This window comes from Vombatus ursinus, unplaced genomic scaffold (genome assembly GCF_900497805.2).
Source record: "Vombatus ursinus unplaced genomic scaffold, bare-nosed wombat genome assembly UNPS02009132.1, whole genome shotgun sequence".
Lineage (NCBI taxonomy): Eukaryota > Metazoa > Chordata > Mammalia > Diprotodontia > Vombatidae > Vombatus > Vombatus ursinus.
In genome coordinates this window covers 14300593-14313628 of record NW_020948910.1, presented here as the reverse complement: position 1 = coordinate 14313628, position 13036 = coordinate 14300593, and the positions used below count along the sequence as shown (strand labels likewise).

At 37.3% G+C, this 13036-nt stretch overlaps 1 protein-coding gene and 1 long non-coding RNA gene across 7 annotated transcripts in view; one reads left to right on the top strand and one right to left on the bottom strand.

Annotated features, from left to right (window-relative positions):
- Positions 1-13036, bottom strand: part of AHI1 (Abelson helper integration site 1) — a 250985-nt gene that overhangs the window by 22127 nt on the left and 215822 nt on the right. For 2 of the 6 annotated variants that reach the window (XM_027850706.1, XM_027850707.1), the window contains one exon: positions 11620-11717. The exons of 3 other annotated variants lie outside the window; for them this stretch is intronic. In XM_027850706.1, the coding sequence (XP_027706507.1) occupies positions 11620-11717 (98 nt within the window). Of the gene's footprint in view, positions 1-11619; positions 11755-13036 lie in introns of those variants that run through there. One more of the 6 variants, XM_027850709.1, reaches the window with a different exon arrangement.
- LOC114034891 overlaps positions 1-13036 on the top strand; it is a 205095-nt gene that overhangs the window by 98691 nt on the left and 93368 nt on the right. The gene's annotated exons all lie outside the window — the stretch shown is intronic.

Genomic DNA, 13036 nt, shown 5'->3' with positions numbered 1-13036 from the left:
TGCCAAAGGATCCTGAAGGAAAGAGTACTAGGGCATTTTATATGCTTCCTTTTATCCAAGAAAAGAAAATTGTTTTTTAAAAAGAGGCAAAAACAACGTGATGGCACCTCACATCATAATTTATATCATTACCAGAATATCATTTGGATAAAACTTTCTATCTTTTCCTGGACAAATAAACTTAATATAGTTAACTTCTTATTTATTAGAGAGGCATCTTAGTGTAGTAAAGGTGAAGTCAGAGGACCTGGATTCAAAAACAGGGGCCGTCACTGGCTGTGTGACCTTGGGTAAGTCATTTAACAACTCTAGATTCCCTCATTTGTAAATGAAGAAGCTGAACTAAATAATCTCTGGTTCTTTCTGGTTCTAAATCTATGATCCTATGGAAGGAAACATTTTAAGGATAATCTGAGTCTGTGGAAAATTCAAAAATCACTAGTATTTGTTGCCAAGAAGCAACATGACACAGTAAGTTTCATTTAGGTAGTACAATGTATATAGTGCTGGACAAGGAAGACCTAAGTTCAAATCTAGCCTCAGACACTTACTCACGCTGTGACCCTGGGCAAGAATATGTTTGCCTGTTTCCTCAGCTATAAAATGGGGATAACAGCAGCACCTATCTTCCAGAGTTTTTGTAAGGATCAAATGAGATAATATTTGTTTAAAAAAAAAAGCACTTGAATACAGTGCTTAGAACACCCTAAGTGCCAAATAAATGCTTATTTCCTCTTTGACATATTTGGAAGGTTTCATTCTAATTTGGAAACATTTGATATACTAGAAATTCACACTGATTCTAATAATAACATCAATAATCATGCGCTTTCTTGCTCTGGAAAAATCTCAGCCCTGAAGCCCTGCTTTCCTGTGCCTGTGTCCCCCTTTACATCTCAGTGCTGGTGTCGACTCCCTAAGACCATTAGTTGCAGAGAAGATGCCTACTTTTGTTGGCAGACATTTTCTTTATTTGGGATTTCCACATAACAATGAAATTCAAGGTGTATTTCCTATTCCTGATAATAATAGCTAAAATTTCCATAGCATTTTAAGGTTTTCAACAAGCTCTTTACATACATTAATTATCTCATTTGAGTCTCAATAGTGGTAATGCAGTTTGATTTCTTTAACATTCACATCTGGACAGTGATTTAAGGTTTACCAACAACTTTCCACACAATCACCCTATTAAGTAGGTAAAAACCAAATTATTCTTTTTTCAATTTTATAAGTGTGGGAGAACTCTTGGTACTGAAGCTGCCAGTATCAATGCAAAAAGGCACTAACTCCAATGCTACTCTCTATCTAGTATGATTCTCTGCCTCTCAAGTACAATTTTTAACAGTTGGGCAGCAGACTGTCACACAATCATTTCAGTTCATTTTAAAGATGTTACTAACTTCATTTGGTCTATTTTGGCTCCCTCTGAAGCTTGTACTAACTTAATTTTGTATATTTGTATATTTCTTTCCCCAAACTCCATCTCTCATTCTACTAGGTCACTGGATAAATATGCCAGGGAACAAAGAAGACAGAGGTCAGAAGGTATAAATATTATGACACATAATGAATTTTATACTCATGTACAATGCCAAAGAAGATGACATAGGACTATACTCTACAGCTAGAGTGGTTTTTCCATCCCAAATCACATGCATATTCTTCTCTATACAACACTGAAATTCTACATTTCAAAAATCAACAGTGACTTTCTGGTATGGTCTAACCCATTGGTATAGGCACACAATAAGACTTTAAGGTTCTTGCCTGGTCTTCAGATAAAGCAACCAACAAAGCTCAGCAACTTATGATTTCTTTTATCCTTTGGCATAAAGAAAGAGAGGGGAACTCTTTCTGAAAATAACAGTAGGATGGCTGAACTCACACTTGATGAGAAATAACTTGCCCTCATCTCAACAACAATCTCTAGTAAGCACTGTGTTAGGCAGGGTTATGGTTTCCTAGAAGGGAACCATATTGATCCTGAAAAGGGGAGTTTCCTAGCCAGAAATAATCTTAAACTAATTTGTTTCTGAAAAATAATCTCATGTCTTTGTCTTGGAACCCCTTCACAGGTGTGTAAGTTATCCCATTTCTGGTGAAGTTAAGATACAGTTGGGGGCACTTGCACTGGGGAACCATTCCCCCATTTGCAAAGACACACCTGCTTTGATAGAAGAGGAGCAACTGTGAAGATTAGAAGCATTAAGTACAAACAATTAAAAGTCAAATGAGTAACAAATGTGCTTAAACAGAATCTTTTATTACATATATCTTGATGGGAACATATTTAAATATAGTAGTTAGCTTTTATGTTTCTTGAAGAACTTACATTGGCAGTTTTATGTTGTAATTAAAGACCATGATGACCTAATGTGGCTCTGGAGTTAAGAAACTCAAGATACAGGAAGCAAATTTTTGCATACAGTTAATTTATCATATAAACAAAATAAGTAGCAGCCAAGGGATATAACTTTATTTTATTAGGGCACATTTCATATTTGGCTATTATCCTAAGGCACACACAAATGGACTTGCCTTTGTCTGAAGCTGTGATTCATGCCTACATTACTAAAATTCAGGAATCAACCATAACATATATTCTCACTACAGCTATTCTTGCTGTTTGTATTTAGCCCAAAGACATGATAGCACATTTTCAGTAACAGATTCATAGGAATTGCAAAAGACTTCAATTTGAGTCAATGAAACATATCTCATTCCAATTTTGCATTATTTCAGATAAAGTGCTTGAAAAAGAAAGGCAATATTAAAGTGGTGGATGATTCTAGAAAAATAGAAAGCTTTTGAGCAAAGTCAAGCTGGGCTCTTTGCCATGCCACTTTCTTTCTTTCTTTCTTTTTTTTTTTAAGGCAGTTGGGTTAAGTGACTTGCCCAGGGTCACACAGCTAGTGTCAAGTGTTTGGTCTGAGGCTGGATTTGAACTCAGGTCCTCCTGACTTCAGGGTCAGTGCTCTATCCACTGAGCCACCTAGCTGCCCCTACCATGCCACTTTCTACATATCATTTCCACCTAGCTTAGAGTTGCCTGACACCTCCCCTGAATCACTCATCCAATTCCTATTTCTCTCAGGTGCCTGTCTCTGAGCTATCTCCCAAGGTTTCAAGAAGGACTAACCTGCATTAATCTTCAACCTTTATTTAATCTTTCTCTCACCTTAGATATCCAATTAATGAACAAGAATTGTCAGTTCTATATCCGTAACATTTCTCCTCTCTGTCCCCTTCTTTCAACTCACATGATCTTCCCTCTACTTTGGTCCCCTAATTACCCCTTACTAGGACTATTAGAACAGCCTGCTAACTATCCCCTCCTTCCAGGTTCCAATTTCTCCCCTTTCCAATACATTCTCCACACACTTGCCAAAATAATCTTCCCAATTCAAAAGTCTGACCATATGACTTCTCCACTCAAAAACCTTAAGTGGCTCCCTATTATCTCTAGGATAAAATATGATCTGCTCAGCTTGATATTTAGAGCTCTTCATAATCTGGCTCTAACTGACCTTTTCAGTCTTACTTCACTTTATTCTTCCTAACCCACATTATGTTTTAAACAAACTAATCCTTTGCTATTCCCCAAACTTGGAATGCTGCCTGTCATTCCTATGCCCATTCATGGAATGCACTCTCTCTCCATCTTTACTTCTTAGTTATTCCTATCTCCCTTCAAGGCTAAGCTCATGTGCCATTTCCTATGGGAAATCTCTCCAAGTTCTTAGAAAACCTATTAGTTCTTAATGTTGACTATCCTCAAAATGCACACGTATGTGCATATATATCTATATCAACACATATAAGTATAATGCATATATATGGCATATATACACAAATGTATATCTAGAAATACACTGAATATCTATTTATCTATCTATCTAGACATATCTTCATAAAGCTGGCTTTTTCCACTAGAAAGTATAAATTCCTCAATGGTAGGATCTGTTTCATTTGTGTCTTTGTTTCCCCAGCACCTAGCACATGGGCTAGCAAACAGGAGATGTTTCACAGAAGCTTTGTTGGACTGTCAGGTTGGTTAAGAGCTTGAGAAAAAAGTAATTTCAGATACGACATTGAAAGACAAAGTCAGTGGTTCTGATAGCAACAGCTACTGCCACTATCCATAACTCAGAATAAAAATGCTACATGGGAAGGTCTCCCAACTCCCATGTTTCATATTCATAATGGACTAAAGAGAAGTTAGAAATATTTGGGTTCATTTTTGGAACCAGTATCATGAAGTTTAGCTCTCATGCTTTTATGTACGAGTGTATCTGAACAGATCATTATTTGGAGTTACTATGACATTTCTAATGTTCTTCTGTGTACCCATTATGGGGAAAGTCATAAATGAACACTTAACAAGGGAATACAGAACAAACTGTATTGACTAAACAGTTTGCTAGAACTGTTATGAAGTGGTTGTTGATTATTTGTAGTATATAAAAATACTGTTCACAGTCAAAGGCTTGATCATAGAAATAAGTGGTTAAATCTAGGCCCAGAGACTCATAGAAACTCAATAAGCAATAGGGAGAGAGAAGGGAAAACAAGCCCTCTCCCTGAATTATCATGTGTTAAATGAAGAGATGGGGTTAGAGCAAGATTAAGGTTGAATACTTCTAAAACCTAGTTTTTGGTAGTGGGAACTTCTGAGTTATCTGAAGTCAACTTTACTTTTTACTTTAGATCTTTGAGTAGAGGGGATGAAGATCTTCATGTGGCATCTAAGATAAACTGGTAAATTGTGGGACCTTTTTGCCAAGAACAGAACACCTAATGGGTAAATTTGGAGACAAGATAGAGATTTTATAACAATTTGGGGAGGTTTTCAGAGTAAATGTAAGTAGACTCTCTTAGGTTTGACATTGCCAGAGTAAAATATAAGGTTCCATGAGGTCTCAGGATCTTATCACAAATTTAGAGCTAGGAGATTATCTAGCTCAATTCCCACATTTTACAGATAAAGAAACTGATGCCCTTAGTAGTTAAGTGATTTGCTCTAGGCCACACAAATAGTAAGGAAAACCATTAGGTTTCCATCTCAGGTCCTCTGAGCCCCAAACTGCTTTATTTCTAAGACACCATGAAACTCACTGTATTTCTTATAGAATTCTGCCTACCTTCCCCCATTTTTACCTACAGCATAACACATAGTGACACCAGAAAACCTCCTTAAAATTCCTTTCATGAAACATATTTTTGGGAAGTTCATTTCCAGACACATGGGAATAAGGCCAATGTATTTTTGTTCTTAAGTCATTAAGTAAGCTGTAATGGCTTCAACTCAGTCTTGATTTGGCTCTGCCTTCATAAATTCTGTTGTGTTATGTTGCTCTGACCTTCGTGAACAAATCTTGGTTTTATTCCTGTGTCACTATGGCCCTTGCTCTCTGCCTCTAGATCTTTCTTTGAGGGACAAGAGATTCCTTTTTTAGTGATACTCTATGGTCCTAAATGCATTTTTTTAAAAAAAATCTATATGAAGGAACTATAAATATTTAATAGAACTTTTAAATATTGTCCCTAAATATTTACAAATCATGGAAAAAAATAACCAGGAAAGAGGAAAACACATTTGATCATTATATCCTTTCAAGGGGACGTCTTCAAATAAGTCAAAATGAACAGTTATCAATGTAAATCTTGTTTGCAACAATGAAATTTCTTATCACTTTGGGTTACTGTCCGTGATGGTGGATCATCATTTATGTTCCATCCTTTATGCATGCTTGTATTCCTGGGGTCTGTCCTAGGCCCTCTTCTCTTCTCTGTTTATATTGTCTCTCTTGTTGATCTCAGTAGCTCACACAGGTTTAATTATCATCTCTATAGCCAATCCTCATCTCTTTTCTGAGTTTCAGTCATGAATCACCAACCATCTATCCCAACACTTCTACTTGGTTATCTCCAATAGGTATCTCAAGCTAAACATATGCAAAATAGAACTTATAGTCCCTTGAAATCCATCCCTCTTCCTAACTTCACTTAAGTCTACCACTCTTCTTTCAGTCTCCAAGATTTAAAAACCTAGAGTTACCCTTCGTTCTTTTCTCTCCCCTTATGTTGCACCTCCTCCTGTCCCTGCCCAACTATATCCAATCAGTTTCCAAGTTTTGCCCACTCTACCTCTACAATATTTCCCATATCTATCACCTTCTCTCCATTTGTGTAGTCATTGTCTTGGTTCAAGAAATCATCTCTCACCTGGATTAGCTCAGTAGCTTCCTTACTGGTCTCCCTGCTTCCACTTTCTCTCTTTTCCAAATAATCCTCTATGATGCCATTAAATTGATACTTTAAAAATACAATTTTGAGCATGTTACTTTGTTGCTCAAAACACTCACTGCTACCTTTAGATTAAAATACAAATCACTCTATTAGGCATTTAAGCCCTTCACAATCTGGCTCTACCCTATCTATCTGCACATTCCACGCTACTTTGCCTCACACTATGTGTTACCGAGATTAACCTCCTTCCTGCCCCCTACCCATCCCTTGCTATGACATTCTGGCTTCCTGCCTTTGTCCAAGCCACTTTTCCTTGCCTAGAATGCTCTCCTTCCTTAATATCCTTCTCTTGGAATCCTTGGCTCACATTATATCTCAACTCAATATAATGCCTGACTGATCTTCTGAGTCGATAGAGCCCTTCCTCCAGAAATTACTTGGTATTTATTTTCTATACATGTCACATTTACTGTTCTGTGCACATATTGCATCACCCCAGTAAAATGTTTCTTGTGGGAGACTGTTTATCTTTTCATTTGTTGTTGTTTAGTTGCTTTAGTTGCGATTCTTTGTGACACTATTTGGGTTTTCTTGGCAAAGATACTGGAGTGGTTTGCCACTTCCTTCTCCAGCTCATTTTACAGATGAGGACACTGAGGCAAACATGGTGAGGTGACTTGCCCAGGGTCATTGTTCAGCCTTTAATTTTGAAGAATACAGGGGGCGATGTCTTGACTCTCATGTGAATTGGATTTAAATGAGGCACCCTCTTTTCCAGAGTCATCAAAGTTCAGTGACAAGACGAAAGTCAAGATGACTGGCGATGGACCAAGATGCAGAGGATGACCTTGGTACCTCCAATGTCTGATCAAGCTCGAAGTGCTCCATAGAGACTGTTTTAGCTGCCTTCCTGGCCATCTTTATCCCCCCATTCCACCAGGGAAATTCTTCACATCCTTGGGGTAGACACCCCCTTAACTCACCAATGGGTTTGAGGCCCGTTGGTTACCCTCAATCTGGGTTAGCCCTCTGCTGAGATGGATTACCAGGGTATGGCCACTGGAGCATAGTACAGCTTCTTGGAGTTATATGTTAGAGTTGAGTGGATCAAGTCGATACCAAACATGGATAAGCAGCCCTGAAAAGGATTTGCAAGCCTTTACACCAGAGGTACTTGTCCTCCTTGAACATCAGTTAGTAAGTGTCAGAGGCCAGATTTGAACTCAGGTCTTCCTGAATCTATTCCTGGTGCTCTAGTAACTATGCCACGTAGCTGCCCTTTATCTTTGTGTAATTAGTGCTAAATCATAGTCCCACTCACATAGTAGGCTTTTAATAAATGCTTGTTGAATTGAATTGAATCAAGGTACCCATTAAGCTAATTTTGCTTCACTACTCAAACTGACTTAAAAAAATAATGTCTTTCATATTCTTACGGTTTTAAGTATAAAATATAATTTTCATCCCCTTTAATAGTAAAAAGCAAACTAGATTAGAAGACCTATCTACACTAAATGCATGACCCTAGGCAAGTCAAAGCCTAGGTTTCCTTATCTGTAAGGAGGAGATATTTACATTACCTACCTCACCCAGTTGTTTGGAGGAAAGTGCTTTGTAAATTCTAAAGTACTACATAAATGCAAATCATCACTGAAAAGTCTTTTTAAAATATTTTTATTTGAACAATATAATGGTTATTTGCAAAAATGCTGGAGGAGATGAATGATAGCTTTTCTATAGGCTTAGAAAATGACTTTAAATTTTATTTACCAATGATTTTTTTAGGGCTGTATCTCTGCAGGCTGCAAATACATTTATATGCTGCATCTGTTGAAAAAGAGGAAGACAGAGGGCTTGCTAATCTGTTGATATTTGGGGGGATTAAAAATGAGAGGTCTGACAAAAGAACACTGGACTAGGAGACAGGAGATCCAGATTTCAATCCTGGCCCCAACTTTACTAGAGATGGGCAATCCTTTAATCTGTGAGCCTTGGTATCTGCATTTCTAAAATGGTGATAAGAATAATTTTAGTATTTGCCTCCAAGGGCTCTTATAAGGGAAAGTGCTTTGCAAATCCTAAAGCACTACAGACATATGAATTATCATTATTACTAAAAAGCTGAATCCTAAATTTCCTCCCCACATAAGCAGATAACTAAGGTTATATTTAGGATACAACAAAGCAAAAACCTCAAAGAGAAAACTAGCCATTGCTATCAGCCCTACTTTCTTCAAAGCCCCTGAATTTGTGTCCTTCCTGATAACATCAATACTTTCCCTTCTGTTTATCAGCTGGGTAGTTTACAGTGCTCTACCACATAAACTCTGGAATGAGCCTTCAGGCAAACTCTCTGCTTCATTTCCATAGCCCTTCCCACCTGCTGTGGCTTGGGTTTCTGTTGATTTAGGGATTTAACTCCACGTCTGCCAACTCAGGAGCTTGGGCCTTGATGGAATCCCACTAATTCAGTCTCCTCCCCTCTATATCTCATGTAGTAGATATGCCAGCACACATGTGCTGCTCTCAGCCACCAACCTTTAAATGAAATCAATGCAATGTTGGAAGGTACCTGGCACATTTAGCAGGTGAGCAGGTGTGTTCCACTTGGACGAACCTTTTAAGGCTAGCTGCCAAGCTGTTACAAGGTATAATTTTGTTTCTTAGTCTTCAGTTTGTATAGAAAAAAAAAAACCCTACCTAGTTTTAAATAGGAGTTTATGGAGTACAATTCTGGAACAGTATGTCAAGAAGGTCAGATACCATAAAGACAATGCAAAATTAGAATGAAACAGACACAGAGACAGACATAGAGAGAGACAGAGACAGAGCTAGATAATGGCACAAATTATGATCTATTTCATGGTTTGGGGGTGCTGTGTAGCGCAGTAGTGATAGCAGCAAACAAAGTACTAGACTCAAGAGTCAAAGAAGCTGGGTTCTAATTCTAATCCTATCCTTAACTAGTTGAGTGACTTTGGGAAAGCCACTTAAGTGTCTGTTTGCTTCTATGAAACCAAACCTATTTTACTGAAGTAATTAAATACAAGGTGTCCCAAAAATCTTGGTGCAGTTTTAAGCTTTAATAGCTTAAATAGCTACATTGATGTTTAATTGCTTATATAGCTTTAATAGCTATTAAAGTTTAAAACTGCACTAAGACTTTGGAGATAGCCAACATATGACTCAAGAAACATGACTATACTAGAATTCTCGTCATGTTGGGAACCTCAGTCGTACTTTTCCATCCTATTATTTTCAGATGACAAACCAGAACCCAAGTCTCCTATTCTGTGATTCTTTATTTTTTTTTAACTACAAGTTGTTTCTCATTTCTACTTAACAATTAGTCACATACTGACTACCTGTATACATCATGCTTTTCTAAGTAGAAACAAAATATACTAATTAAGGACTACACTATATGAATTTGGATATATCAAGAATAAATCTTTAAACACAATAACTATGTATATTTATATATACACATATATGTGTATATATAATACGTGTATGTGCATGCATGTGTGTACATATACATATATACATACATATAAACACTACATGTAGATTTACTAAATGCTCACATTCTTTAAGGTTCAATTGAAGTCCATCTCTTCCATGAAACCTTTTCTAACTACTTTGGTCCACATTCATTTCTCTCTGGCTAAAGTAGCACAGTCCTTCAGCTTGTACCATACTATTTGAATATAATTTTGACTTCAATACTTCAGAAGATTTGCAACTCCATCAATGTGGATGTTCCCTTTACTGATGCAAATTACAACCCTTTCCACCCCTTCTCAACCCCTGTACATTGGAGCAAATTGTCTTCGCAATTGTCTTGTTGTTCTTGTGGCTGACAATCATCACCAATCTTCTAGTTATAGTCTCTCTTAACTTTGCTAGCATGGCTTCCAGATGACAGGAATACAATTTGTCATGGGGCCTACACTGGACCTTCCAGAACTTATGCTTAATTTGGCAGTCTTCAAGAACCCAGAGTCCTCAAGTTCTTTAATTCTTTCTTATTTTATTAACCAGAGAGAATGTAAGCTCCTTGGTGGCAGTGAAAGACTTGGGCAGAGGACAATATATCTGCTGAATTGATCTGAACTGACAGGCCAGACGAGGGAAGACTGGATCTAGAATTCTAGGCATTCCTGCTGAGTCAAGAAAAAGTGACACAGCATGGGTAAAATACTAGCACTTGGCTATTCAAAGGATGGACACTGAGAAGTGAGAGTCTCAAAGCATGTTTGAACCTAAGAGACCAGTATGCAATGTTCAAGACACATGTACCAAAAGGCCTACGTCTAGTAGAGCGCTGACAGCACTTATCTATGGACCGAGTGATCCAGGAAGGCCAAAGCAGTAGTCATTAACTGCAGCAGGTCGAGGCAGGCAGAGTTCGTTTTCAGGACAATCAAGCATTAGGGATCCGAGGACTTAGTTCAGGGGAAAATAGGATTCAGTGGCACTGGAATTTTAAGGCAGAAGTCAGAAGACTTCTGTCAGAATAACCACTCAAATCTTGCTCTACCACTTCCTATTTCTGTGATTTGGACAAGTCATCTTACTTTCATAGGTCTGTTTCTTCAATTGTCAAATGCAGAGTTTGGATTAAATTAACTCTAAATATACAATCAGTAAAATGTAATACTATGATTCTAAGATTAAATGAGAATAAGGAGGAACAAATCAGACTGTAGTGCATGACCAACAGTAAGACTGATTCAATGCTGAGCTGGTCATAATGACCTAGGACTACTTATCTTCATTTCCAAGTCTAAAGACAGGTTCAGTCCTAGAATTCAATAAAGCAGCAGCTATCAGTTGGGGTTAAGTGGCCCTAGATGCAACAGGAAGCCAGGTAGGTCATCAGAGGCAAGGGCTGTCCCTTAATTGTCGAGTAGTAGGACAGAACCTCACTAAGTGCTGGGATCACAAAAAGGATTGATTCAATCACTCTCAAATGATTAACTTACTGACCAGATCCCAATGCTGTTCATATTGACCTCAGATACCAATCTTTTAAAGAGATTCCACTGTATAAAACATTTGATGGGGCTGGTTGGAGGGGGATATTAAAATTTACATTAGCACATTCCAATAACTGGAGATGGATCCCATCCAACAAAGCAGGCATAATTTTAAACATAATATGAGAATGTATCTGTAAATACAAACATCTATATTACTTAACTGCAGTTGAGGAAGAAGCTAGAGTATTCATAACTAAAGCAACAGATAAAGTAATGAGATCAACAAATCAGAGTTACAAATAATCAGTCTAATTATCCTGAAGGAATAGAAATACAAGTGTACACTCAAAGCATAAAAACTCCCTTTCTCTCAAATATTTACCTCTTGTGGAGTTGGAGATCTCTTTTCTTCAGTTACTTTAGTGGAGAAATAAGAAGAAGACTTTTGTACTATCTCTGATGACTGGGTGTCATGCTGTTCTAGGATTGAAAACACAGCAATGTGATATGCAGATATCTAGGTAGGAATGTATGGAAATAATATGAGCAGGGAAGGGATAAATAAAGCAGATTTTACTAATAAGGTTGACAGTCTCTCTTGTTAATGACTATTTCATCATATATATATAATAAACATGTACACACATGTATATACAAGCAAAATATACATATATGCAAATATATGTGTATACAAATACACATACATGTAGGCATATGCACATATAACACACTATTAAAATACTATGATATAATATATAAGCCACCAAATATAAAACTGTAAAATATTATAAATGGTTACCTGTAACCAGATTTCTTGCTACTATAATCACAGATACATAACTGGGCTTTTAGAAAAATTGTGTATTCAGAAATGGAAGAAGCAAAGGAGCTGTCAAAAACAGAAACTGTTCTGGGGATTGATAGGGCTGCCTCCAAACACAGTCTTGTGTTTGATATTGCTTGATATTTTTTTCCCACTGTTCTGCTGTCTGACATTCTGACATTCAGAGATTCATTAAGGCTAATAAGCATCCTTTAGACATTAAGAACAAAACAAAACAAAACAAAACAAAAACTCTGAGGGCCAAAGGACTAGCCTCCACTAGTATGAATGAATGAATGAATGACTGCATCAGACAATCAATAAGCAGTTACTAAACACCTTTTATGTGCCAGGCAGAGTGCTGGGTGTTGGGATACAAATATAAAAAATGAAACAATCCTTAACCTCAAAGAGGCTCACAATCTAACGGGGAAGACAACAAATACATAAGTATTTGTATTAATCAAATACAGAATAAATGTAAAGAAAAAAAAATACAAAGTGGTAAAACACAAGGTAGTTAGGGAGGGAGGACACGAGAAGCTGTGGGAAATCAAGAAAGGTGGCCTATAAACAGTGGTGGTTTAGCTGGATCTTGAAGGAAGAAAGATTCTTTGAGGTGGCAATGGGGAAAGAGGACATTCTACATACAGCCAGTGCAAAGGAATGGAGACAGGTGATGGAATGTCATGTATGAGGAGGAGAGAGAAAGTCAGTTTGTTTGGGTCATGTAATGGGGGAGAAGGAATAATGTATCATGAGATTGGAAAGATAGTTTGGATCCACACTGGGAAAGGCTAAAAGAGAAGTTCATATTGCCTCCTAACATCTAGCTAAGATAAGATTTCTTGGAATAAATAAAAGTTCTGATTAGGGGATATGGATCATTTTAAGACATAAAACACTTTCAGGGGTGGGGTAATCTGTATAAATTGTCTCTGTAGGAAGCTCAAAATATCACTGGATTTCTGGGGGT